The sequence below is a fragment of the Brassica oleracea genome, chromosome C5, assembly GCF_000695525.1.
Source record: "Brassica oleracea var. oleracea cultivar TO1000 chromosome C5, BOL, whole genome shotgun sequence".
Taxonomy (NCBI): Eukaryota; Viridiplantae; Streptophyta; class Magnoliopsida; order Brassicales; family Brassicaceae; genus Brassica; species Brassica oleracea.
The window spans coordinates 3,382,899-3,410,427 of NC_027752.1; the positions used below are offsets into that span (position 1 = coordinate 3,382,899).

The following is a 27,529-nucleotide window of genomic DNA, read 5'->3' on the forward strand; positions in this document are numbered from 1 at the left end:
TATTATTTAATTACGAAATTAATTAAACAAATATTAAATAAAAATTATTTAAAAATTTAGTAGGATTTTGTTAGATTTTTCTCAACAGATTTTGTTATAACTGAAAATAAAATTCAAATCTATAGTTAAAATTAATTTATTATTAATATTCCTATTAATTATTATATCATATTACGTGATTAATGAAATGGTCCTAGTAGACTTCTAAATAGTAGATAAAAATGGTACTTCTCTTTTAATAGAGAAGATGCTTTTTTTTATTAAAGAAGGATTACACGCGTGATTGTGATTCGATTCCGATCATCAGACCCTTTTTAAGTGCTTTCCCATTTATTTTTCTTTAATTTAACACGAAGAGGAGATTTAAATGCGTATAATGCAAATATTCCTATAGATGTTAACAAAAAAAAAAAAGATGAGGAAATAGAAGTGTGAATGTAAAATTGGCAGAAAAAAGAAGAATAAAACTTTATGTCTTTTATGATCTTATCATATGTAGTAGGTGCATGTAGTTAGTTTAAAGAAAATGTACTATTAGTTGATAAGGCTCTGAAAATGTTGTATGGGAATGGGGATTTGCTTTTAATTAGGATCGAACCCTCTTACATTTTTTTTTGCTAAAAATGGAAATGTCATTAACAGTCTAATTACTGAGTTGCAATCTCATCTGCTTAAAAAACCCCTCTTACATTTTTTCAGCTTTTTAAGTTGTTTATCTCACTTTCAAATTGTTTGTGTATTCATTGTTTTGTTATAGTCTTATAGGCAATGTTCTAAAACGCGTTAGACGTTCATTACGCGTTAGATGATTGTATAGCGTCTGACCGTATAGACGGACACTTAAACGGGATATATACGTATACACGAAATATAAGTATAAGATTAATATATATACACATTATTTTTGAAAGAAACTGAACATAAATATATTTTAAATCTAATTTTATGTATAAGTATATAGTTTAACATATATAAAAAGTTTTAAGTTATAAAATTTAAAGTCATTTTAAATATATAAAGATGATAAATATTAAATATATAAAGATGATAAAATTAAAATAAGTAAAAAATAATATAAATAATAACATTAATAAAATATAATAATAATATTAATATTAATAGTTTATTTTTTCTTATTAATGATTAAAATCCGTCTAGGCGTCCGCTATTATTCGTCCGAATTATATAAATCCGCATAAAACAATGTATAACATAAAAATAATAAGGTTGGCTAGCCACTAAACGCCGTATTTTAGAACATTGTTATAGGTGTACAAAGTGTGATAAGCCCAGTATGTATCATAACATAAAGTGGCCACCATTTTATTGAATTGGGAGCCCACAAGTTCACAATCTGAGAGAGCCCACCAATTTAAATCGAGGGCCCATACGCTCAGATACATGCCATCATCATCTGAAAAGAATAAACAATGCGATTCAAAGTTTGAAAAGAATCTATCTAGCCTCCGACAAAATCACATGATCTGTGTGGGTTTTAGTATAAGATTAAACCCCAAAAATTAAATAAATAAACCGATCACCTACCCACATTCTGACCTCGTGCGTGTCTGTCTATATACAACTAACAAAGTAGACAAACCAAAGCAAAACACACAAAGCTCATCGAGAGAAGATTCAGACACTTCATAGCTTCTTTATTGGGGTACCCTGAGGTACGAGTTTGATTCTGGTTTCATTTTCACTATGGATTTTATTTAGCTTAGATCGATTCTTCACATGGCTTCTTTAGATCGATCATTGACATGTTTGCATCTCTTCTGACTCTAACGCTTAGATCTTTACGGAGCTGGGTTTTCAGTTTTATGATTAGTAGATCTGTTGACTGACTCCTTCCTGGTTTTCTTATATGTTTACCAATCTTCTGAAGACAGCTTTGACCTTTTCATTTTAAAAAACTTGTACGAGCTTGTTATGAATTTAGATGGTGGTGAACTGATGATCTCATATCCGGTTGTGTCTAATTGATAAATATCTCTAATGGGTTTAATCAAGATCTATTTTTCGCATCAAGCTTTGAGTTAAGACAATATGAGAGATTGGTTCTAAATAGGTGTGATGTTTGAAACTATTCTTTAGTTTCTGGATGTTTTACATGTTTTTTTGTATATATGTTGACATAAATGGTTATTTCTGTTGATTTTACAGATCACAAAGGATAACAAACAATGGGCAAGGGAGTCGCAGTCTTGAACAGCAGTGAGGGTGTTAAGGGGACTATCTTCTTCACCCAGGAAGGAGACGGTACTTTTTTATTCAGCCTTTCAAAATATTTGAAGCCATTCTGTTTTGGTTTTACTTCTTATGAAATGATGGAAATTTTTGGGTTGTTTTTTTTTGTTTTTTGCAGGTGTGACCTCTGTGACTGGAACAGTTTCTGGACTTAAACCTGGTCTACATGGTTTCCATGTCCATGCTCTTGGTGACACCACTAACGGTTGCATGTCCACCGGTACTATTCTTGTAACTCTGTCAAGGAACATCTTTCTGGATATTTTGTATGGATAAGAAACTCTAGGAGATGATGGTGTTTGTCTACATGGTTTTCTGTTATTCAACTTAACTTTTTTTGTTTGTTTCATTGTTTGTTCAAGGAGGTTATAATTATATTTTAAATCCGGAACTCTTTAAGTATTGTCCAAGTATTTGAAACCTTTGGTCAAATCTCGTTTTCCAGGTCCACATTTCAACCCTGATGGTAAACAACACGGTGCCCCAGAGGATGCTAATCGACATGCTGGTGATCTAGGAAACATCATTGTTGGAGATGATGGTATTATTTTTCTCAGCATTTGTATCTCTAATGATCTCAAGCTTATTTAGAGCAGTTTTATATCATGCCGTTTGATATTCTCTTGCAAACGTATTTTATGCAGTCCTAGTTTATAGTACATCTCTCATCTTTGACTAGCTTTTAGTGTTCATGGATTAACACCATACCTTCTTCTTTTTTTTTGCTATACCAGGAACTGCCACCTTCACAATCACTGACTGCCAGGTTCGTAGCTTTGTACCTAGTTTATGCTCTCTTGTTTCTTCTTACGAGACTGCTATAGTGAACCAAGGTTTTGTGTTCTTGTACAGATCCCTCTTAGTGGACCGAACTCTATTGTCGGAAGGGCTGTTGTTGTCCACGCAGACCCTGACGATCTCGGAAAGGGTAATGACATTTGGCTGTTTATTTTTGTTAACATCCCTAAGTTGAATTGTCCATATGAAGACATATACGGGTCTCAACATCAATCCTTAGAACAATATAAACCATTGGTTTTTACATTCTCAGGGGGCCATGAACTCAGCTTGGCTACCGGAAACGCAGGCGGCCGTGTTGCTTGCGGTAAGTCGAAATAAACCCACATTTTTTTCTCTCTTTTTCTGTGGCAAGTCAATGCTCATCTCATCTTTGTCTTTTACATTGATATTGCATTGTGGGTTAAGGCTGAAAATAAACCACCTATAACATCATGTCGGTTTAGAAATGAATGTATCATAGTTTGGGAAGTGGCGAGAGATTAACTATCGGCTGGTGGGAATTTCAACCTCACTTGTGATGACTTCTCAATCGATCTAATAGACTCAGAAAGGATCAACTAACTGAACTATGGTCTACCTTCTTGCAGGTATTATTGGTCTTCAGGGCTAAGTAAGCTGTTACTTATCGAGGAAGGGAGTGATGCAATAAGGAGGTCATATATACCTCTAGACCTGGCTAGTTTGTGTGTGTATCTCTGTGTGTGTGTGGCTATAATCTCTCCTTTGTGGCTCAATACATTCTATTTAAGACAAAAAAAAAAAACAGAGAAAATTTTGGACTTTTACTATTTCATGAATAAGAGCAGATGTGAAACTAAAACTCTGAGCGTATTAACTTTGCCTGAAGTTGCATTGATTCAATGTGAAGTGTTATGCATTTGGGGATATAGTCTGAAACTTAAAACAACAGTGCGTAGAAGTAACAAAATCTACATGAAAAAAATGTTCACAATTTGATTTATTAAAACCATAGACTAACCGAAAGTAGGGAAGTAGAAAGCGATGGCTAAGTAGCTAACGACGGCGAGTGAGAGATATTCTGAACCTCTGAAGATTAAACTCCGGGGATTAATTCAGCGTAAACTAGTGGAAGCAGGTTAGCTTAAGGTTTAAAGGTTTTTGCACCTAAGTTTGGGAATCGAACTTCCAAACTATGCAATTTCTCGCGGATTAAAGAAAATTCAGGTTTTAAGTTCAAGAGAGAATAGCAATTTATTAATGGAGACTACAAAAAAAAAGTTTCAAGTAAGGTTAGTATTGTCGGTTATCAATGTAATTCATAAATGTAATGTCATAATAAATCAGCGTTATAAAAAAAAAATTCAGTTTAAACCGAAAACAATCCGGTTTAACTAGCTGATTCGGTCTGGTTCAAATTAAATTTACTTAACTGGAACCGACTATTTAGGTTTCATTGAGATTCTCTCCTCTCTTCCTTCTCTGCGAAATCAAACCGTCGTACCGTCGCCATCGAACTTCAGGTCGCCGGTTACTTATTTCCCCGATTCGCGACTTCTCTCCTACCTTTTCAGGTTTGTTTCTGCCCTCAGTTTTTTTTTTTTTAACAGTTAAGCTAAGTTGGTAATTGATAATAGCCTTGTGTGTGTTGTTGGTAATATACTATCTTCACTATATTGAGCTTACAGATACTGTGTAAGGCATTCGCGTTACATACGAGTCCAAATTAATGTATAGTGTTATGATTAATTATGTCGTGGCTTTGATCCTAAAATGATATACATTATTATATCATATGTATGATTGTTTCATGATCCTTTGCATTTACATAGCTAGCCAGCTCTGAATTTTTAGAGCTTTCCGTAAATTAGAAAGGACTTATTCTTGTAATGGATATATATGTTTTTGTAATTGTTGAGAGAAGTTAAAGTTTGCCTAGTTCTCTGTTACTCATTCCAAATGGTTTTAAAATCTTGGGGATGAGAACTCTTCAGTATGTTAGCATGTCGGTAATGAAACTTGTTCTGAACACGAGAAAAAAATAAAGCTAGTTTTTCTGTGTCTGATATTTCCCACCCATGTAATTTCTGTAGGTATAAATGTTGAAGCAAGTGGTTGGCAAGTATTCGATAGGTAAAGCAATTTATGGAAGTAACAGAGCAAAGCTTGAGACCTTTCTTGTTCCAAACCAATTGTGCATTCCACAATGGGCAGGTAAGCGGCCACCATCCTTTCCACTTTGATCGCTTGAGGATTAGTAGAAGAACTAGTGTATTCGTTCGAGTCATGTGTGTACAGCCTTGTCCCTGTTTGGTTGAAATCTCGTAACTTGATCTACTTCGAAGCGTTTTTCAAATTGGTTTCTCTTGTCGTCTGTTTACCCTACGTTATAACCACTCACTTTAGCTTCTTAACTAAAGTTGATATGGATTCTATGAGCAGGACCCAAAATAGTTGGAAGATGATTTCTTTGAAATGTAGCTCATAGATGTAAATGACTGAATCGTTCTACCTCTCGTTACGTTGTTGGTCTTTTGATAAATGCCATTAGTTTAGCCATTTAGGTTAGTCAGGATGCAATAGCTACATTTAGGTTCATTTGTATCTAATTTGGCTATGCCTTTTGCCATGCTTGACAGACTGTTCTTGCTCCGAGAAGCTTCTTCGGCGTTGAAGACTACGTGGACGATGACACAAGCCGACCATACACATACCAAAAGGAGAAAAAATCGAAGAATCCAGACAAACACGTCTCCTTCAAGCAACGGACAGTGGCGTACATGGAGCCCTTCACTCTCGACGTGTTCATCTCAAAACGTTTTGTATCCGCATCTCTCACGCACCGTGTCACATGCAAACAAGTCGCGGTTGCGGGGACAAACTCGAAAGACGTAAAAGCGGTGTTGAGGTCAAGATGCGATATCCCAGCGTGTATGTCCATAGGGAGGATCTTGTCCGAACGAGCGAAAGAGGCTGATGTGTACACGGCTTCTTACGCGCCGCGAGACCAAGACAAGTTTGAAGGGAAGATCAGAGCTGTTGTCCAGTCCCTTATTGATAACGGAATCGATGTTAAAATTTACCTGGATTAGATACCAAATGTTTGGTTCTGTGTTTAGAAATTAAGGTTTGATTTCGAAGTGTACTTGCTATGAATTCAAATAGGTATATGAGAAGAAATGCTTAATCACGACTCAGTAACGCATGCTAAATTAATTAACGTATGTTAACTATAGGTATCTCCCGTGCGTTGAAAACAAAAAGTTAGCTAGTGGAAGATTAAAATAGTGGAGATGCGGGGTATCGAACCCCGTGCCTCTCGCATGCAAAGCGAGCGCTCTACCATTTGAGCTACATCCCCATGTTGTTCCTTTACTTGCGTACAACTATTCATTTCTCTACTCGCTTAGTCAAGCGAGAGGTCTATATATTGCATTTTGCATATATTCAACCATACAATTAATGAATGAAACTGCAACTGAGTTTATGTTCTCCAAAATGGTCTGAATTGTATTTTAACTGCAACATTGAACATGCAATTGGAAAAAAAAATGAATCAAACCTAAGATCCATTACGAAATATTATATCATCGAAACATTTGTTACAAAAGCCCCATTAGCTTCAAAACAAAGTTGATATTTTACAAGGGAACCCGACAACAAAGAGACCAAAAGGAAAGGTGAAACTCAGAACTCTTGAGAAGCAGATCCAATGTCTCCCTTGTTCTTCCCAACCTTGGAAGGCAAAAGGTTCGAATGAATGTTGGGCAAAACGCCACCGTTCGCAATCGTCACAGCTCCCAGAAGCTTACTCAGCTCCTCATCGTTCCTCACCGCGAGCTGAATGTGCCTCGGCACGATACGCGTCTTCTTGTTATCCCTCGCCGCGTTTCCAGCAAGCTCCAACACCTGTCCGAATCCAATCGAATAAAATCAGTACGAGGTAGATTCCACAACAGACAAGATTCGAATCGATTCGGAGTTATATACCTCAGCGGCGAGGTACTCGAGAACGGCGGAGAGATAGACCGGAGCTCCGGCGCCGACACGCTCGGCGTATTTCCCTGCCTTGAGGAATCTGGCGATTCTCCCGACGGGGAACTGAAGACCGGCCTTCGAGGATCGAGAGACGGACTTGGTGGCCTTTGGCTTTCCTCTACCGCCTTTGGTCGTGCCGCTTCCTGCGCCGGTGCTCATCGTCGATTGAAGAAGAAAATTTCGCAGATATCGAATCTAAAAGGTTGGTGAAGTCTTGAGTACAGAGGAAAGAAGATGTTGTGTGCTTTTAGGGTTATGTCCTTGTCTATTATATAAAGGCTTGACTATTAACTCTGATTGGTTGGATATGACATCACACGGATCGCCAGCCTGGCATTACATTTGGGCTTTAAATTGTTACGGTGTTTACACCTGTATTTCCAGTTTTAAGGACTTTTAAAGGGCCCAGATGAAACAGACCTTTGAAAGGCCCAAAGGCCATAATAAGGCCCTTGTTTTGATATTTTAATTATTCCCCAACCGCAGCGTTTTCCCCAAATGTACTACCAACCATTTAAAACATGGTTGGTTACTAATCAAATCTTGCAAGTCGAATTAGCAAAATATAATTGACAAATTACTCGATGATGCAACTAGAGATGGAAATTAAAATCTAAGAAAAAAAATCAAGTTGTGGTAGTGACTAGTGAGTCAATATATTTCATCATTTCATATAACATATGCTAATCGTTGTCCACATGCAACAACAGAGCAATGAGACAACCTGACCACATATAATAAACGTATGAAGACTATTCAAACTTGTAAAACAATTTATGAGAGCAACCAAAAAAAAGTAGATAGGATAAAAGAGGAAAGAAGATGGAATCTGCAAGTCTGCTGGATAAGCAAGAAGAAGCAAGAACTACTCCTTCCTTCACTCATGGTGTTCTTCTCAGTACCTCCGTTGCTGTCGCTGGATCCTTCTGTTATGGCTGCGCCGTGAGACTTCATCTTCTCTCTCTTCTTTTTTCTTACTTTTCTTAGATCTTCCGGTGATTTCGGATTTTCCAGTTGAAATTCATGTGAACTCTGCATAGATCTCAATATGTCATGTGTGCTTTCAACTTAATAATTACTATTTTTGGCCTTAATTTTGAAGATGTCGTATACATCGCCTGCTCAATCCAAAATCATGGAAGAACTGGGACTTTCTGTGGCTGATGTGAGTCCAATGTGTACGCAATTCTAAGAAACCGGTTCACTTAAGCCATGGGTTGAGTATCATTTAAACCGGCTCTTTATTTTCGTTTTGGTCAGTATTCGTTTTTCACTTCGCTAATGACATTGGGAGGAATGATTACGGCCGCGCTTAGCGGAAAAATCGCTGCGCTCATTGGTCGTCGACAAGTAATTAATTTCCCTTGATACATTATATCGACGTCTTAGTTATATACATATGCGTTTAATGTGTTCATCTATTGATCATCTTCAGACAATGTGGATCTCAGATGTTTGCTGCCTCTTTGGCTGGCTCGCTGTAGCGTTTGCACATGTTTGTTTCCCCTCCGCATATAATTTATCATATATTATGTGAATATATACTTCCACTTATAGCTAAAAAATACAATTAATTTTTGATCTATTGTTATTATTAAAAGGATATTATGCTGCTAAATATTGGACGACTCTTCTTGGGTTTCGGAGTTGGTCTCATTAGTTATGTGGTAACTCACTTAAAGATTTTAATATTACTTTCAGAGTAGTTAATGGAGTCATATTGCAGCATTTTGTTTGATTAATTGATCATGATATTCAGGTTCCTGTGTATATAGCAGAGATTACACCCAAAACATTTCGTGGAGGATTCAGTTTTACTAATCAGGTGAACAATTATATAAAATTCAAAAATAACTTGTAAATTTTAAATTACAATATATAACCAATGTTTTATCATTAACTTACAGCTTCTACAATGTCTTGGAATTTCGCTGATGTTCTTCACCGGGAACTTTTTCCGTTGGCGAACATTAGCTCTTTTAAGTAACTATCCAAAAAAAAATCACAATAAATGAATTTTACAACAAGTCATATTACTAAACTCTCTCTTGAATGACTAGGTGCAGTTCCATGCGCTGTGCAGCTGATAGGTTTATTTTTCATCCCTGAATCTCCTAGATGGCTGGTATACTAAAAACTTTCAGATGTTTTTCAATAATATTTGAGATGTGTATTATTTAGGGTTATTAGTATTAGTTCTTGTGCACAACTAAAGCATGTCAACATATTAATGTTCCTCTAAGGCTATGTATGGTCGAGATCAAGAGCTTGAAGTTACCTTGAAGAAATTGAGGGGAGAAAATTTTGATGTTCTCGAAGAAGCAGCAGAAATCAGAGAAACAGTGGAAATCTCCAGAAGAGAATCTCAAAGTGGAATAAAAGATTTGTTTCACATGAGAAACGCACAACCGTTGATAGTAAGTCTCATCAAAGATCAGTCATGTATTTAAAATGTATAATCAACGTGTTGTGGCTTTTTGAAAAATGTTAGATAGGATTGGGACTGATGCTTATGCAACAATTTAGCGGGAGTGCGGCGATAAGTGCTTACGCTGCTAGTATTTTCGACAAAGCTGGTAAACCAAAATAAAAAGATTTGACGTTCAGGTCACTGGTTTTATACTTGCATCAACAACTTTAACATCATGTTATCAGGTTTCCCAATCAACATTGGAACAACAATCCTCGCAGCTGTTCTGGTATAACATTATTTTTAGAAAACATCATTCACTCTTTATTTTCATATCTCTGACTACTTTATATCTTCAATCTTTTAAAGGTACCACAGTCTATAGTTGTCATATTGACAGTTGATCGCTGGGGACGCCGACCACTTCTTTTGGTTAGTACTTCATGATTATCGAGTAAACTACATATACCTGATGTTTTGGATTAAAATTGTTTTACCCATTTGAACTATTTTTTTGTTTGCAGTTGTCTTCTACTGGAGTGTGCATATGTTCATTTTTAATCGGCCTATCTTACTATCTTCAGGTTTAGTCGTTTTAACTATTTCAGTGGCCAATCTACTAAACATGATTTTCATTTTGTATGGACTTAACTTCAATTTTCTGCTCTGAGTAGAAGCCTGGTGAAGTTCAGACGATTTGTTCCGTTTTGCTAATCGTCGGTATAATAGTACGTAAATGTCAAATTTACTCTGCAGTTAATTATTCATAAATAACTTGATGAAACCATAACACTGGTCAACCGAATTATATACTAGGGTCATGTCTCATTCTTTTGCATTGGTCTAGGTGGATTACCATGGGTAATAATGTCAGAGGTATTTGTTTAATTATCCACTAGATTATAATCAATTTACTTTCTCTTTGTTAATAAACATTTCATTATTGATTTGTTAATCAATGTCAGATATTCCCGGTTAATGTGAAAATTACAGCCGGTAGCCTTGTTACGGTGTCAAGCTGGTTTTTCAGTTGGATCATCATTTATAGTTTCAATTTCATGATGCAATGGAGCGCTTCAGGTAAATTTAACTCTGTACCAACACACACCATAAAGTTAGTTATTTGCCCTAGTTATAACTTATAGCCATTCAATTATGGTTGGTCTATTTAAGATAAAATTTAGTGTGTTTTCACTTGTCTCAAAGATTAATTTGCATATCGATCCAAAATATCCCAAAGTAATCATATTCTCAACTTCTTCATTTCTTGATAATTATTTACGACAACTAGTATTTGTAAAACAAGAAAGATCAATAAAAGAAAATTTAAAAATCCAAAGCCTTTTTACAAAAAAAAATAAAAAAAAATATAAAGTTATAGTATATATTATAAAGTAGCAAACTTTATCTATAGCAGTCATGAAAGAGCATATGTAAAAAATTTAAATATGTTCTGCAATGTCCACACATACTATGTTAATATATCATAAAAATTTAAAATGATCTTTTTTTTTCATTAATCAAACTCTCAGGAACATATTTTACATTTTCTGGAGTTTCCTTGGTGACGATTGTATTCATATGGATTTTGGTGCCTGAGACAAAAGGTCGAACACTGGAAGAGATTCAAGCATCACTAGTCCGATTTTCATAAACCGAAGTATGATAAACTGTTAGAAACGTTTCTGTTCAACATGTTACAAAGTTATCAACAATTTAATATCAATTAAGTTTTTTAATAATATGTGATTAGTCTTTTATAATATCTCCACCTTCATTTTATTTAATCCACTTTATAAAATCAAAAGTTTAAATTTAATCTATTCTATTAATTTAAAGTCTTATTTTTATCTACCGAAAAAGAGTCTACGTTATTGTTGGACCAATTCTAAATTATGAATATGTTTTATTTGATATTTTATCTTAATCAATCAAAAATCTAACCTACTAAATAATACATGATATTCTGAAATATATTCTCCTAAATCAACATTTTGAAATTTAAAATTATCAAAAATAAACAAATTTTTTGACATCTAATCAGCCCGCAATATATCCCTGTCCATCTTCTTGTAAGATGGGTTCAGTCATCCGCAACAGATATGAAAAACAGTAAAACCTTGTTCACAATCAGAGCCTGTTGAAGCAGGTAATGTCTAATCAGAGCCTGTTCATGGCTTGAGATGTCACAGCTAACGTAAAAGGCGTGCAACTTTCGGTGAAAGAAAGAGATGGTTGAGAGATTTACCTGCAACTTTGAGTTACATACATCTTATCAATGTGAAATCAAAATCAATACAATCATAATCCATGTAAAGTTGGGTTCTTTTGCAGATCTAGATATACACAACAGGCTGTGTGTTACTAACAACAAGAGTTATCAATCATTCACTTTGAGATTGGAGAAAAACCTGAGAGATGCCAAAGTAGAAAACTTGCTTCAGTGATGGAGAGAGATAGAGACAACGCCAAAGCAGAGAGGGACTAGGGGTTTCGTAACCCTTCTTCTATCCTTGAATCCGAACAGAACAGAAAGCACCTCATGAACAAGCTTCATGCAACAAGAACAAAAAAAAAAAAAAATATCAAGGGCTGAATCGAGCGCTTTCATCGTGGCCCAGAGAGATAGAGAAAGAGAGGCTGAATCGTGGGATAGGTTGATTCGAGTCAACCTCTGTGTGTAGATCTTGTGAATTATCACGATTAAAGGGTTGAATCGAAAAGAGAGATAGTTGTTGCGAGCGTGACGGTGGTGGTCGCGACTCCGGTGAAGACGGAGACCGGCGAAGATGAATCTGAGAAGCAATGGTGGTGGAGGTGGTGACGAGCGATGGCGGTGGTGGTGACGAGCGGCCGTGTTAACGTCACTGCAACTCCGACAGCAGCTCCTTCGTGGCTTCGTCTCCTCCTCCATTAACACTTCAATCTCAATTTCAGAAGAACCCAAATCACTTTTGCAAAACCCATACGAGAACAAAAAAATATTTTTACCGAAACCAAATATTTTGGTGCCAAATGTGATTTTTCTCTTTAAGTATTTGGCGCTCATAAGTGTTGAAAGAGATAAAAAAATTATATTTGCCCTAGTTTTAAAAGGTCCCAGACACGGAGTACGAGGTCGCCGCACTACTTCATCTCCTTCGACGCCGGTGGCGGCTGTGCTCGCTGGCGTCGTCTTTCTCCTTCCGTTATGAATAGCTTCTTCCTCTATCTCTGTCTCGTTTTCAGTTTTGTCACTGTGTCAATGTCTCGTGCTTCCGTCGATGTCTCTAATGATAGCCGTTTCGTCGCTGGATTTACTCAGTCCGAGTGTGAACTCACCGGATTTCGACTCTCCCCCGTCATAGCTCCTCCTCTTCCTCGCGCCGCCGCCGTTTCTTTTTCCTCTCGCTTCGCCGTCGTCACTCCTTTCACTCACCTCACAGTCGCCACTCCTGCTCGTCTCCCCGTCGCTCTTTCCATTCGTCTCGCCGTCATTCCTTCCACCCGCCTTGTCGCTTACATGGCCGTCGCTCGTTCCACTCGCCTCACCATCGTCCCTTCCGCTCAATTTGTCCTCGTCAATCCTTCCTTCATCGTCCTCGACGCCCTGCAACTCCGTAACCCCTGCACTGCCGCTCCCCAGCCTGTCGCTCCCCAGCCTGTCGACCATCACAGCTCCGTCACCGGCGTTACGCCCCTCCAACACGAGCCATATCCCGCCGTCCCGACTCGTTTTCCAGAGCTGCTCACTTACATATGTGTATGGGCTTTCAAAGTTGGGCCTCAAATGGTCCTTCTTCAACTCTTACACCAGGGCCCATTTTAATTGATATTAATTTGAAAGAGCTAGATCAGTGTCCACACATCCCATGTCTTCTCTCGCCTACCTCAAACCATGTAAGTTCAAAGTTTCCTTGGCAGCCGTACATCAAAATTATTGAATCTAGAACTGTCACAATGAGGCTCCATGTTGTCTTGGACTTGACATCCGCTGTCTCTCCGGACGAGCTCTCTATAGCTGAGGTTCTTAATTATATTTTTAGCTGCCACGACTTTCACGGTTCTTCGCAGATGCATTCAACTTCAAAGGCTGTAGCGTCGACGACTCTGCGTGTAGTCCTATTCTGGCAGTCCTTCCGTATCTCACTGCAACGTTATCTAAAATTAGCATTTGCCAACCTTTATCCGTTAGAGGCTGTACCGTCGACGACTCTGTGTGTAGTCCTACTCCGGCAGCCTCTCCGCACCTCACTGCAATGTCGGGAGATCCAGACATCTTCAGAGACGGTTTTTAACTGCTCTCAAAACCTATTGGTTGGGTTATTCAACGTCGATTTCAACTTCTTTGCGTTTCTTCGAACGCGGGCTCTAGGAATACAAGTGAAGCTTCTCTACAGGTCTCTTCTCTCCTTAGCCACATCTATCATTCGCCATGCTTTAGTTATTTACGTTTATCACTTTACCGTCGAAAATCTTTCCGTTTGTAATCGACTTAGCCCTTGGGGTGTTTAATTTTAATATAAGCATTTGGTGTTAAAAAAAAAATTATATTTTTGAGTTCCGCGTCGCAAAATCTTGCAAAATGCTATATAGCGTTGATTTAAAGTTACGATAGAGTAAAACATCCCAACTGGCTACTTTTAATAGCATTTTGTGAATTCGTGCTACCGTGATATGCTACCAATATCCAAATTTCTTGCAGTCTACATTTGCTTTTCTGAGAGTTTTTTTATTGTTTTGTGTTGTATGTAAGCTTGTGACATACCTAAGGAGGGCCCATCAAGGATATCTCTCAGCTGTCCTATCAGGTATCCTTGGATGTATATCTAATAGCTTTGTTGATTTTCAAAGTTACCTTAAACCTTTGTGTGATAAAACATTGTTAACAGCCGCAAGCGTATCATACTTCCTGTGAAGGGTCATGGCTGCAAGCATCTTCAGGTTGACGCCATTTTTCTATTTCAGTATAAGAAAGGATAGTATCATATTCTTGTAGTTAGTTATGTTTGCTTTTTGTGTTTTGTAGTGTTTTGATTACCGGAACTATATCAAACTAAATACGAGGATACCGTCATGGTGCTGTCCACTTTGCTATCAGTATGTCTGCTATACTGACATCCGTTTAGATCAAACCATGATAAAGGCAAGTAAGCTCACTTACTACTGTTTCTTAGTAACCTTGTTTGATAATTAACCTTGTTTAATATATGCACAGATATATTCTAGAAGAGGTGGGAAGTAATGTGACAGACGTGGCTATCTCTCCTGATGGATCATGGAAAGTTGTAACAGAGAACGATGAGAATGTTGAGAACTTGAGTCCAGCTGTTTTGGATCTTGCAAGAGATGAGAATGAAATGGAAGCATCCGGAAACACTCAGATTCCTATGGTTAACCAGTCTTCTTCTGATTCAATGGAGGTACTGCCACAGTTGCCACAAACTTTTAATAATGATGGGCAGCAGCAACAGTTCATGAATTTTCCAGTGTGTCATCAGCAAGAGAAGTCATACACATGCCTGGTGCTCACTCTTCTCAATATCAAGGGTTACATGTTTCTTCCCTTGGACTTTCTCTTGGAAGAGACTCTGATTTGATGGAGAGGTGGAACCACCACAACTATGGAAATTGCATACCTCAAACTCAGTTTCATCTTCCCACAAGGAGCTTGTCCCCTGTGCAGGGAAGACCAATCCCATCTTCCATTACATCTCCCCAAACTTTAGCTTTCAGCTATGGAAGGAACTCCGACCAGAGACACATGCAAAGACATAATCCTGGTGGGGCTGGGTAACAGTTGTCATCGCGTGAGTTCATGAACATGACTCCTGATAACTCTGCAAACATGCGATGCGCCCACAGATTCGGATGATGCGAGGCAGCATAACGCCCGGTTCCACAAGGTATGACCACCTGATCATTCAACCTACCCAGCGGCCGGTACAGTCACAATCACAAGCTCAAACAGTTCCTCCACCTCAGCCAACAGCTTACGATTACGTCCCGGTTCAGTCACAAGCTCAAACGTTTTTGGCGAACCCAAGCTATCCTGTTGGTACTAATGAAACGCAAGCTGGGAGCAGTTTATTGCCCTTGGAGGAAGGTGTTCTTTTGGGCTGATATCCAAGAGGTTTGTGTTCAGGTACGTTTACAGGAAGGTGTTCTTTTGGGCTGATATACACCTAATTTAAGCATAACTTAAAAAGACTAGACATAATGATTGAGTTTGTCTAATGCAGTGGGCCAAGGAAGTCCATATCTCAATATTCATATGAGGTCGCAGTTCTTTTCCTATCATGTTTATCAAAAATCTCAATATCATGCAATTAAAATCAAATTAAAAGTTAAAATGATAAAGAGTTTGTAACAGTTGTCAAAGTGTCTATTTTTGTAAAATTAAAGTCTAAAAGTACGTCTAACCACTCAACTTCAGTTCTTATCCCATCATGCTATCAAAATCTCAGTTAATCTCTTTTTCTTGTAACTTGAACTTTTTCGGACTAAAAACTAGACTAGAGAGCATGTTAAATAAGTTCAGGCTCTCGGTTTCATGGCTATAGTTAAAACATTAGCCGTTAGAAATTAAAAAGATATTTCGATACACCAGTTACCACCAACACCATCGGATCAAATACCATAGTTAACAGTATCAAGTATCAACCACCTTTTTACTTATCAAAAATATTACTCTCTCCGTTTCCGAAAGTAATATTTTTTAGATTTTTTTCTTGTTCCACAAAGATAAATTTTCTATATTGTTAAAGTATTTTTTTATACTTTTGATGAACATTAATTGAAAATATTTGAATTGATTAAATTTTATTGGTAAAAAATTATTGGAGAGTGTATAATAAAGTAAAAAATAAATTAAATTATAAACATTTATTAAATTCTTAATAAGCGTGAATACTTTATAAAATCTTATTTTCGGAAAAAAAGGGAGTAAAACTTATCAAAAAATAATTAAAACCAACCACCTTAAAACAATAATAATAATAATCTAACATAAATAAGTAGATAGATTGAAGTGGTGGCATAGGTAGGTACTCGGTTCATCATACTAAAAACGTGAACTATTCAAATTAAAAAGGACAATTATTTGAGGGGGAAATCAATATACGAAAGGCGACAGGAGAACACGATATGAATGTATTAATAGCCAACCTCGTGCTTATAAACTTTATATAATCTACCGAATATTAATTGGACATCTGAAGGAGAGAGAGAATGGATCCTATGTACCACGAAATTATTCAAATTAATTAAACAAATGAATAATATACACACTTTAGTATCTTTTAACCAAATTTACAAGTATTAGATTTTCTATCTGGAACTCCACTTGTCTGTTACACCACCAATCTGTTGCAACTGTACAAAATTCCCATGCCTGTAAATTTTTTTCCATATATTTTGTAACATTCAAAACAGTATATGGGGATCCGGAGCCAGCAAATGTGACGGTATAGTACAAGATTCTTTCCAAATAAGTATGATTCTCTCATGTTCCTTTGTCTCTTCAATAAACCTCATATATACTTCTTTATTATATCTTCTAATTTACCATTACTACTATGGCTATGTGGTTCATATTTGACATTGTTATCCCCTGTGGCTGTGTTTAAGTGCGGTCTTTAGATTTCGAATGGTAAAAACAGTTCAAACATGACAGATCAAGTAGATCATGCAGATCAAACAGGACAAGTGCAGATGAAACAAGACAAGTGCAGATCAAGCGGATCATGCAGGAGAGAACCATATCAAATAATTTATTGTAACTTATGAATGACAAAATCAGTTCAAAACTATAGATCATATATTAAAACAATAAAAAAGACACCTAGATATCTAAACAAATATTTTAGATGTTATAGGATCGGCCGAAATGCCTGTAAATGTTTTATAAGATACTTATACTTCTTTTATTTTCTTATTTATAAAAATTAAATATTATATGACAAAAAATAATAAGTAGAGAATGATAATTTTGTATTGTTAAAGTTGTAAATAAAATAAAATAAAAATATTGTATTCATAAAAGTAGATATATATATTTTTAAAGTTATGTGTTGTAACAAAGTTATTTATTGGCAATAAAAAAAGCAGATTAACACTAACAAATGTTGGCGGATGAGGTTTGCATGCAGATCTCCTGTTTTTTTCACATAAAGACAAAAAATATTGAACTGCATGCAGATCTCCCGCTTGAACTGCTTTTACAAACAGAAAATGGTGAATGGTGAATGTAGTGCGGAAGAACTGCATCCAGTTCGCACTTGTCTCACTCCTCCATTGGGACACTAAGGAGTACGACGTCCTGCTTAATTTACTCCCTCTTTTTTTTTTACATATTTTTTCTCCCCATTGTGCTGTCAATTTTCTATTCATCGATACTATACTTTTTTGGGCATAAAAGAGTTGTTTCTTTTTTTTGAAAATAAAAGAGTTGTTTCTTTCCCATATTGATTTCATGTTTATCTGTTTTAACTTTAACGTTTTTATTGATTATTGTATGTTTTACGGTTTTTCTTTTATTTCCTCTCTTCATGATCTTGAGTTTTGACAGTCTTTTCAACTTTTTTTTTTAATCAGGATCTTCCGACTGGTACTTTTTTTTGTCTGCCTTGCGGCCCTTGCCTATGATTATGTTACTGTGTTCAAATGTATTGAGCCAGTAACAAAAGTACAATAGGTTTTCAAATCCAGGATAAAAGCTTTCATAACGTCGTAATTTAATTACTAACAATAATTTAAATTTTGTCTCTAGTAAATAAATATTCTTCTGGATCCACCGGCCCTATCAAAAAAAGTTCTTATGAAACCACCTTAGTATTATTAATGAATTCTTTTAGGTCATGATTTGTTGTTATTGGAGTACCCACTTTCTTCGTCACATGTAAAATGGACATTGTAGATCTTAAATGAGTCAGTAAAAGGAAGCCAAGCCAAACACAATAGAATCCCAACATTGAGATTCTTGAAGATACGAGTCGGTCACTATCTTTTTTGTTGTCACATTATGATCATCACTGAGGAAGAGTCACCTTTCTCTTATATTTTAGTGTCTGTTGCTACTGCGCCTTTTTCTTTTTAATATTTTAAGTTCAAAGAGGCCGACGATAAAAAACCAGTTCACAGAGAAATAAAATATTAGTCAGTACATCTCTAAGCGTGTGTTAATATTTGATTATCAACCTGATGAACGGAATATTTATCTCAGGCTAAAACCGGAGCTTGATAAGAAGTTCAATATATTAATCAAAAGTAATGTAAATGTGAACCCATTTTCCCGAAATAATTAAGTCAAAAGTATATATTATAACTCGACGGTTAAAGCTACATTCGGCTGTTATTCATCATTGTTTGCGTCTGCGATAACACATACCACTCAATTTGTGCAAACCTTTACTGCTAGTCTGCTACGGCATATCAAGTTAGTATCACAACTCACTTACAAGCTTGTTACTAGCTCGGTCTTTGACTTTTCTCAATTCATGTGCCAAGAACGACTCATCGTCTCTCAAGAGACAAAACAAAGAAAAAAAAACATTTTCATTTACTGTATTAGAACATCTTCAAAAGATATTCTATAACTTCAAATATGAATTTTTTTGCTCTCCAAAAAGGAATTTCAAAACTTCATATTTGAAGTTTTAAAGAGTGGAACTCATATTCAAATTTGAAGTTTCATATTTTTATTTGTATTTTGATCCCTACACACATCACATTTATAATTCATAAATATTTTCTTGTTTATTATTTTAATTCTTATAAAAATTATATCTCATAAATATTTTAAGTTTTGTTTACAAAATTTAAGTTTACACATAAAATTAAATAAAACTTTAAAAGAAGATTTAAAATATTTAAAACTAGATTTATATAACAAAAATATACTAAAGAAACTTAACAAATTTTTTTTAAAAAAAAATTGCATGAAGACATAACTATCACACGGATTTAAATATTACAACAACACTAATAATCACGTAAGTTTGATCCGAAACCTTCAAAATTTCCAAATATTGTCTAATTTTTATTGTGTAATTGAAGATGGTTGTTGTTGTTGTTTATGATGTCTTTTCGTACAATTATTTCTTGTTCAAATTGAATATATTCACGAGTATTAATATCATCGATAAAAGTTAGTCTTTTAGCAATATTTTATGTTTCTGTTTTACTTTTTTGTTCTGATCTAATGTATTTACAAGTATTAATATCTCCTGATTTCAACAATTTTTATCTCTAATCTACAAATTAAAAATGAGGAGAACTATTTTTACTTCGAAATGCACTAGTATATCATATATGCATTACGAAAATCACTTTATGGAATAATATGGTATTTTTTGAAATTTAATATTAATTAAGTTATTTTGTTTAAAATTTTATATTTTAATATAATATTTTATTAATTAATATTGTTGTAATATGTTTATATATGTACTAGTTATTTACAAAAGTTTTATGAATTCAAATTAGTTATGACAAATATAAGGACCATATTATAAAATACAAATAGTTTTGAAGTTAAGTTTGAAGTTTTGCTTTTGGAGAAGAACACTTTTAAACTTCAAATATAGAGTTTTGGAAACTTCAAAATGTGAGATAACAAACTAAGTCCCACATTAGAGAATTAGACAAAGAGTGTCTAATATATAAAGAGATGTCTAACTCTAATAGTACGAGACCTTTTGGGAAGGAAAACAAAAGTAAATTCATGCAGGCTTGCCAATTAGGCCCAAAGTCGACAATATCATACTAATCGGATAATAGAGAGTTGGACATGGGATTTCACAATCCCAACAATCTCGACGTTTGATCCATCACTGAATTTGACTTTGCCTTTGATGCTCTCATCTAGGTTTGAGAAGAACTCTCTCTTGTCTGTCATATGGTTACTTGCACCATTGTCAAGGTACCATATACTCGTATTTCCATCGCATTCGTCAAACCTCTTAGGAAACACTCTCTCTTCGTTGAGGAATACTACTTCATGCATATATAATGCATCTGCTTCTTGTGTTTCCGTTAGGTTAGCTTCTTCTCTTGGTCGTGTAGGACAATGTGACACGAAGTGCCTCATCTTGTCGCATCGCCAACATCTAACCTTAGAGTAGTCCTTCTTGGTCTTGTCTGAAGCTTCTCCTCCTACCTCTACCTCTGCCTCTTCCTCGCGAGTTGTTATGGCTTCCACTACTTTTCATATCATTCTTTCCAAACATGAGCTTCGATTGACCTTCATCTTGGGTTTCTTCTTTTATGCGTTCTTCGAAAGCGTTTAATCTCCCAACAATATGTTCGAACCCCGTTGAATTTAGATCCAACACTTGTTCTAACGAAGCTACGATGTGAATGAACTTCGTTCTTGGAAGTCCCTTCAGAAACTTCTTCACCATCTTCGATGCTTCCATTATCTACTCTAATGCGGCTGCTCTCGATGCTAAGCCTGAAAGTTTTCCTGCGTAGTCATCTACCGTGTCTGTGTCTGCCATCTTCAGTTTTTTGAACTCAGACATCAAAGTCTGTAACCTCGCTTCTCTCACGCGATCAGCACCTAGTTTACATGATTTGATAGCTTCCCAAATCTTCTTCGATGTATCATGTTCTCCTATCTGAAATATTAGCGCTTCCGGGACTAATTGAAAGATTAGAGCAATCACCATTTGTTCTTCTTTGCATCATCGCTCCCTGGATCAATCGTATCTCAAACATCGTATAAACGAAGCATCACTTTCATTCGCATCGACCATACGGTGTAGTTGGTCGATTATAGCATCGGACATCGTATGTCCTTCTTCATCTCAAGACCTTTATCACGTCCTTAAGAATTGTCATCGTCTCCCATGTTTTGATCAAGTTACAACTTCTCTTGTAAATGATCTTCGAAACCTAGAGCTCTGATACCAATTAAAGTTGCACAATATAGAGTTGGACATGTGCTCACACAATTTCAACAATTGGTATCAGAGCGGTTGACGAGAAATCTGCAAGATGACCAAAATACCCCTCGAGTAGGAACGGGACCCATCGAGTTAGGATTGGGAGGTGTGTGTAGCAGAGATCAAGTCAAAAAGATCCTGGAAGTCAATTGTGGGACACGATATGAATGTGATCCTTAGTTTGAGGGGGAGAATGTGAGATAACAAACTAAGTCCCACATTGGAGAATTAGACAAATAGTGTCTAATATATAAAGAGATGTTCAACTCTAATAGTACGATGCTTTTTGGGAAGGAAACCAAAAGTAAATTCATGCGGGCTTGCCAATTAGGACCAAAGTAGACAATATCGTACTAATCGAATAATAGAGAGTTGGACATGAAATTTCACAATCCCAACACAAAATAGAATTCTTTTTTGGAGATGCTCTTATTAGTCTCACATGCAATATGATTATCCATGCTACTGCTCCTATGAATGAGTCGTTGTAAACATGATATCCATTCATGCAGGAGCGCACAAAGTTCCAACGCATTTTCAAAAATGCGTCCAACCTGCGACTACAGAAAACGTGACACTGACAAATAACGTTGATTGTGTGTTCTCCGAGTTGTTCCATCGAGTCGGAGCCACATAACTTTTATAAGACCACAAAATGAACATCGTTCTCTACCCTTTTAAGCCGATTTCCTAAATTTCTTATTTTGCTAAAAGCCTCAAATTACCTTTAATCTGCTATTTTTAAAAATAGAGACTGAGATAGGAAAATACCTTTGTTTGGCGGAGAAACTTGAAAATTCAAAGGTTGTTGATGATTTCCTGATGACCTTATTACCGAAACAACTAAACAATATATATATATATAAAAAAAAAGCAATCAAAGTCTGTCGGTATCAAATCAGATATGCCAATTTGTCATAGTTTTGAAATGCGAGGAGAAGCCGGTGAGCATAAGACGATTTGAATAAATATAGTTTCTAGATTTGCTTAAGTAATCTTGAATTGGGTCATTAATTACTCTAACGCAACAGATAACGTGCACGCCTTTTTCTATATAAACTTCAAACCTCTATCAACGAGTTTACTATTTTGCATGCAACTACTCCATGTGCCAAGTCAGTTCAATTCGTGATATATTGATTATACACACATAAGGTAAAACTGCATCTACTCTTTTTTGTCAACAAAACTATTTTACTCTTCTCCAGAGTATTATTTAAATTAGTTTTTTTCATATACGACAAGTGATGTCTGAGACACTTGACTTTTTTTGTTAACGGTGATTAAGAAATCAGTTAGGTATACTATATTAATATTTAGTACCTCTACACACAATTATTCTTGCAGTTATTTTGTATTTAAGCTTATATATTTTCTTAATATCCACCATGGAAAACATGTATATTTTCTTCGGTCAGTGGGTTAAATTATGTTTTTTGGTCAAAACCGTACATTGATATTTTAAGAGGAAAATTTTGAAATGAGTTTTCTTATCTTTAAACGACTATATATTGAATTAAAGAAACTTTTTGTAAAAGGTCTAGATGGTTATACAATTATACTAAATATATAACAATATATATAACAATAGTATAGCTAGTTAGTTTATGCAACACGTATTCATAAATGTATCTAGACATTATCGTATATAAATAGTGCATCACAAATTTTCAATCTGTTCCCCAGTAAAGAAAGGATAATTAACAACCACTAAGTGAAAAATAAATTTGATAAAGATAATTAGTGACATACCTCTTTAAAGTTTAAAATATCATACGACAGAGCCAGAAAACCAACAAATGCGGATATATTTTCTTAGAAATTTAATTTTTATATTTGTGTTTTTAATCATATTTGTATTTTTTATATAATATTTTTTATAAATAATTAATAAAATTTTTTAATAATTATATTAAAATAGTTGGACAACGTATATATCAATATGCCATGTTCCTAAGTTTTAATATAATAAATACGACATAGCCAGAAAACCAACAAAAAAGTCAAATGAGAAAGACCCGAATAGTAAATTAAAGAGTTCAAATATAAAAGAAACATATATACAATTGATAAAAAAAAATACGAATAGAAACGTGATACAAAAGAAAAGATGGAAGCTGACCTCTGCCTTTCCTTCCTCCATTATTCAAGCAATATAAATAAGCTTTTCTTTCGACTCTGTCTTCTTCAAATCGAAGCAACAAAGCATATCTTTTTCCGAAAATACTCAAAAAACACCTTTTAGCAAAACATTCCTGAGGGAGAGAAACTGATCAAGATGACTATGTCGGAGAACCAAAGAAATCTTGAAGCTGGGTTGTTACTGAACAAGAACCGAAACGACATCAACGAGTGTCGTATCACTGTGGCTGTACTCTTCAGTACTTTCGTTGCTGTTTGTGGCTCTTTCTGCTTTGGTTGTGCGGTTAGTCAAATTCCTTTTTATTTTGTCTGGGTTCAAAACAATAAGAACAAATAGTTCATATCCAAAAAAAAAATGTGATTATGCTTATTATAATTTGTATATATAGATTTAACAAAGAACGTTAAATATTACAGGCGGGTTATTCATCAATGGCTCAAACTGGGATCATAAATGATTTAGGCCTCTCTGTTGCACAAGTAAGAAAGCAAAACCATTTCATGATTCTTCTTCGCTCATAGTATAGCTTATATACCTATACGTTTTTGCTTACATTTGTCTCTTCTTTACTTCAGTACTCGATGTTTGGGTCTAGCATGACTTTCGGAGGGATGTTTGGTGCCATATTCAGTGGGAAAGTGGCAGATCTCATCGGTAGAAAAGGGGTAATTTTAAACTTACCATCTCGACTTTCAGTAATTTTATTACTATCTCTCTACTCGCAGTAATTTTAAACTTTATTTTCTTTGTTCTTTAAAAACAAAAAACAGACAATGTGGTTTGGTCAAGTTTTCTGCATCGCCGGTTGGCTTGCAATAGCATTTGCACAGAACACGATTTGGCTAGACGCTGGAAGATTTTCCACAGGATTTGCAGTTGGCTTATTCAGCTACGTGGTAATTATTCTTTTACTATCTTGTTTCTTTATATAAAAGTTATTTTTTTATTATAAATTTAAACTGACACTGGTTGAACTCTGTTGCAATCAGATACCAGTTTATATCGCAGAAATAACACCAAAACATGTTCGAGGAGCATTTGTATTTGCTAATCAGGTAAATTCAAAATAATCAGGGAGTAATGAAAATTTAGCCAGAAAATATTTTAATACTAATGATCTTAAAATTTCTTTAAACGTTTCTTACAGCTGATGCAAAGTTGTGGGTGTTCATTATTCTATGTCATTGGAAACTTTATTCATTGGCGTAATTTAGCCTTAATCGGTAAGCCTAATTGCATTCAGACCCTTCTTTCTACCAGTTTATGTGATGGGAGAAGAAGAATGATTTATCGGTTTCTTTTCTCAGGTCTGATTCCATGTATTTTGCAAGTTGTGACTTTGTTCTTCATTCCAGAGTCCCCTAGATTACTGGTACGTGTTTAGAGCTTAATGAACCCTTTTTAAAAAGTCTTTATCTTTTTAGGAAAACATGTGAAGTGATGTTACGATTTGGTGGTTGTGTAGGGAAAATGGGGACGTGAAAAAGAATGTAGAGCTTCATTGCAGCTTCTCCGTGGAGATGATGCTGATGTCTCTGAAGAAGCCAACACTATCAAAGTATTACTTACTACATCTCGGTTTTCAAATACTTGTTGTTTCAAAAAAAAAGTGACTAATAATTAAATCATACGTCAGGAAACCATGGCGTTGTTTGATCAAGGACCAAAATCTAAAATTATGGATTTGTTCCAGAGGAGATATGCTCCATCTCTTGTTGTAAGTTAAATCTACAACGTTTTGTGGTGAAGATAACGTTTTTTTTCTCCATTGCCAACTGAAAGTTTATGACGTTTTCTTCATAGATTGGTGTGGGGCTAATGCTTCTGCAACAGCTCTCTGGAAGCTCAGGAATTATGTTCTATGTCGGTAGCGTATTTGATAAAGGAGGTAAACAGATATATAAGACAAACTCGGTTTTGCATGTAACAATAATTGATTTGTCTTCATTTGTGAGTAACAAATTTTTTTTTTTCTTGACAGGATTTCCAAAAAGCATCGGCTCAATGATTCTTGCAGTGATCATGGTATGTCTTTGCACATAGTAGTTTCATTATATATTCTTAAATAAACCTTCCAAGGACTACACTTAACTAGGCATCATGTGTTCTTGTTTGTAGATACCAAAATCTATACTGGGTGTGATTTTGGTTGAGAAAATGGGACGAAGGCCGCTACTACTGGTAAACTTTGCTATATTTTCAGATCAAATGTGAAATGAAGCAAAAGAGTCATTTTTTTAACATAATGTTTTGATTACAGGCATCTACTACTGGAATGTGCCTTTTCAGCTTGTTCCTTGCATTTTCCTTCAGCTTTCGGGTACAATTAACAACTTTTTTTAAAAAACAAATATTACATACAAACTTTGAATCTACTCTGTTATATATTTATCATATCTATATTTTCTTCTTGGACAGTCATATGGCATGCTAGATGAGCTCACTCCAATCTTTACATGTATCGGTGTTGTGGTACGTATAAAATCATTTTTTCGACATAAAACAAGCAACGAAAAAGCACAATGCTCTTTGTATATAGTTGATCTGATTTTTACATGATGTTTCTTTTTTTTTAAAACAGGGTTTCCTCTCTTCATTTGCCATAGGCATGGGAGGCTTGCCATGGATCATCATGTCTGAGGTATAAACCAACATTAACTTCTTTCAAGAAACTCCTCCTCAAAGTCAATAAGCTCTAAACATATAAAAAACATTTTGATTTTTGCAGATTTTCCCAATGAATGTGAAAGTTTCAGCTGGGACTCTTGTTACCTTAGCCAACTGGTCCTTTAGTTGGATTGTAGCTTTCGCTTACAACTTCATGATAGAGTGGAACGCATCAGGTATTATATGGTCAATGAAAGCACTTTTTCAAAATGTTTACATTTTTTTGGTGTAAAAATGTTTACACTTTATTAGAACATTCCTTTAATTTTTGAGGCTTACTATCTTTCAGGAACGTTCTTGATCTTCTTTAGTATATGTGCTGCGGGTATAGCTTTTATTTATGCGATGGTACCCGAAACAAAAGGAAGAACACTTGAAGATATACAAGCTTCTCTTACAGATTTTGTACAATGAGTTTGAGATTTACATGTTCATTGTTATTTTTCTTTTCTTTTTACTCAAGTGGGTGGGGAGGTTTATAGTTGTTTCCTCATTTTGTACAATAGAGAGAAGAGATCACTTGGGAGAAAAGCTTAGATATCTATGTTACTCAGCTACTCCCATTTATGTATAGTATTGTCTCACTTACAGCAAAAAAAAAATTAATAAAATTATTTCAGTTATTTTTATTTTTGTAGTTTTCACAATACAGTATATACAATAAATTTAGGGCCTGATGTACACTTCCCCAATAACATTCAATTGTTTTGTAAAGCTTGTTCCATATTTCTGGCATTATTCATGTAATTTTATTATATATAGTAAGGTATTAATTTCTTTTTAGAATTAAAACTTTGAATTTTTCTTTTTTGATTTGTTAACCCTCAACATAAGTTAGCTATCGATGTGCCAACCATACACCCGTGACAGGCTGAGTGCATAATTTGCATACACCATAAGGATCAGTCCTTTGAAAGTTTAACTACCCTACTGACGTTTTAATAATCTTGTCTTAATTTCTTTTTGTCTAAACTATTGGATTTCAAATCTTACGTAATTATTTCTCACAAGCGGTATCTTATTATATTTTTTTTTATTTTATTTTTGAATAAATGTTAAATTTATTTATCCAAAACTTTTGTACATTGTATATAACATTGAGACTAAGATATAAAATATTTGACTATATTGTTATAATGAGATCATTCTCTTGATCCAAACCATACGCTCAGCCCTGCATCCATTTTATGATCTCCTAGCCTCTTAATGGTATATAATCTGTTCCTGACATTTTTGTCAATGGTTTTGATCAGAAGCGTATTCGGTAGTTCCTTTTCTCCATGTCTGCGTCTGTTTCGTTCCCTCCAAATAGAATGAGCAGATGCTTGAAAAGCGTAT

The 27,529-nt window shown here is 35.2% G+C and overlaps 4 protein-coding genes, 1 long non-coding RNA gene, 1 other non-coding gene and 1 pseudogene across 8 annotated transcripts; 5 read left to right on the top strand and 2 right to left on the bottom strand.

The window, feature by feature from the left end:
• Positions 1–1,511: 1,511 nt before the first annotated feature.
• LOC106344020 (superoxide dismutase [Cu-Zn] 1) lies at positions 1,512–3,871 on the top strand (the record flags this gene model as incomplete). The annotated part of the gene is given in 8 exon segments (XM_013783393.1): positions 1,512–1,673; positions 2,167–2,262; positions 2,369–2,470; positions 2,696–2,791; positions 2,985–3,016; positions 3,103–3,178; positions 3,302–3,355; positions 3,639–3,871. Coding segments are annotated over 7 exon segments (459 nt in total). The 3' UTR covers positions 3,662–3,871.
• Positions 3,872–4,459: 588 nt separating this feature from the next.
• Positions 4,460–6,197, top strand: LOC106293431 (annotated as a pseudogene).
• A 100-nt stretch (positions 6,198–6,297) lies between these two features.
• Positions 6,298–6,370, bottom strand: TRNAA-UGC. Its single transcript has one exon. It is a non-coding gene; the product is annotated as a tRNA-Ala (tRNA).
• Positions 6,371–6,561: 191 nt separating this feature from the next.
• Positions 6,562–7,296, bottom strand: LOC106295459 (probable histone H2AXa). Its single transcript, XM_013731366.1, has 2 exons — positions 7,000–7,296; positions 6,562–6,918 (listed from the first exon to the last, which is right to left on the bottom strand). The coding sequence occupies exons 1-2, from the start codon at positions 7,204–7,206 to the stop codon at positions 6,697–6,699; spliced, it is 429 nt and encodes a 142-aa protein (XP_013586820.1). The 5' UTR covers positions 7,207–7,296; the 3' UTR covers positions 6,562–6,696.
• A 458-nt stretch (positions 7,297–7,754) lies between these two features.
• LOC106295458 (sugar transporter ERD6-like 2) lies at positions 7,755–11,199 on the top strand. Of its 2 annotated transcripts, none has more exons than XM_013731364.1 (17): positions 7,755–7,989; positions 8,150–8,212; positions 8,308–8,397; positions 8,483–8,542; positions 8,649–8,714; positions 8,807–8,872; positions 8,955–9,030; positions 9,108–9,172; positions 9,291–9,464; positions 9,539–9,623; positions 9,703–9,746; positions 9,827–9,889; positions 9,982–10,041; positions 10,132–10,185; positions 10,274–10,333; positions 10,423–10,537; positions 10,990–11,199. In XM_013731364.1, the coding sequence occupies exons 1-17, from the start codon at positions 7,870–7,872 to the stop codon at positions 11,109–11,111; spliced, it is 1,383 nt and encodes a 460-aa protein (XP_013586818.1). In that variant the 5' UTR covers positions 7,755–7,869; the 3' UTR covers positions 11,112–11,199. The 2 variants fall into 2 exon arrangements, with proteins under 2 accessions (XP_013586818.1, XP_013586819.1); XM_013731365.1 differs by having other exon boundaries at positions 7,758–7,989; positions 8,150–8,225.
• A 2,666-nt stretch (positions 11,200–13,865) lies between these two features.
• Positions 13,866–15,862, top strand: LOC106292558. 2 transcript variants are annotated; one of them, XR_001260206.1, is made up of 5 exons: positions 13,887–14,247; positions 14,329–14,380; positions 14,466–14,586; positions 14,655–15,581; positions 15,679–15,859. It is a non-coding gene; the product is annotated as an uncharacterized LOC106292558 (long non-coding RNA). The 2 variants fall into 2 exon arrangements; XR_001260205.1 differs by having other exon boundaries at positions 13,866–14,247; positions 14,655–15,862.
• A 7,708-nt stretch (positions 15,863–23,570) lies between these two features.
• LOC106292848 (sugar transporter ERD6-like 3) lies at positions 23,571–26,777 on the top strand. Its single transcript, XM_013728516.1, has 17 exons — positions 23,571–23,806; positions 23,941–24,003; positions 24,100–24,189; positions 24,295–24,420; positions 24,514–24,579; positions 24,672–24,747; positions 24,832–24,896; positions 24,990–25,082; positions 25,161–25,241; positions 25,328–25,412; positions 25,506–25,549; positions 25,643–25,705; positions 25,785–25,844; positions 25,943–25,996; positions 26,106–26,165; positions 26,253–26,367; positions 26,481–26,777. The coding sequence occupies exons 1-17, from the start codon at positions 23,660–23,662 to the stop codon at positions 26,603–26,605; spliced, it is 1,413 nt and encodes a 470-aa protein (XP_013583970.1). The 5' UTR covers positions 23,571–23,659; the 3' UTR covers positions 26,606–26,777.
• Positions 26,778–27,529: the final 752 nt, after the last annotated feature.

Excerpts from the sequence above, each read along its gene's own strand:
- LOC106295459 (XM_013731366.1), bottom strand. The coding sequence starts at position 7,206 with ATGAGCACCGGCGCAGGAAGCGGCACGACCAAAGGCGGTAGAGGAAAG. Across the intron at positions 6,919-6,999 it reads TCGAGTACCTCGCCGCTGAG|GTGTTGGAGCTTGCTGGAAA; the intron begins GTATATAACTCC and ends GGATTCGGACAG.
- LOC106292848 (XM_013728516.1), top strand. The coding sequence starts at position 23,660 with ATGACTATGTCGGAGAACCAAAGAAATCTTGAAGCTGGGTTGTTACTG. Across the intron at positions 24,421-24,513 it reads TTGGCTTATTCAGCTACGTG|ATACCAGTTTATATCGCAGA; the intron begins GTAATTATTCTT and ends TGTTGCAATCAG. Across the intron at positions 25,706-25,784 it reads GACGAAGGCCGCTACTACTG|GCATCTACTACTGGAATGTG; the intron begins GTAAACTTTGCT and ends TTTTGATTACAG.
- LOC106295458 (XM_013731364.1), top strand. The coding sequence starts at position 7,870 with ATGGAATCTGCAAGTCTGCTGGATAAGCAAGAAGAAGCAAGAACTACT. Across the intron at positions 8,213-8,307 it reads TGGGACTTTCTGTGGCTGAT|TATTCGTTTTTCACTTCGCT; the intron begins GTGAGTCCAATG and ends CGTTTTGGTCAG. Across the intron at positions 8,873-8,954 it reads GATTCAGTTTTACTAATCAG|CTTCTACAATGTCTTGGAAT; the intron begins GTGAACAATTAT and ends ATTAACTTACAG.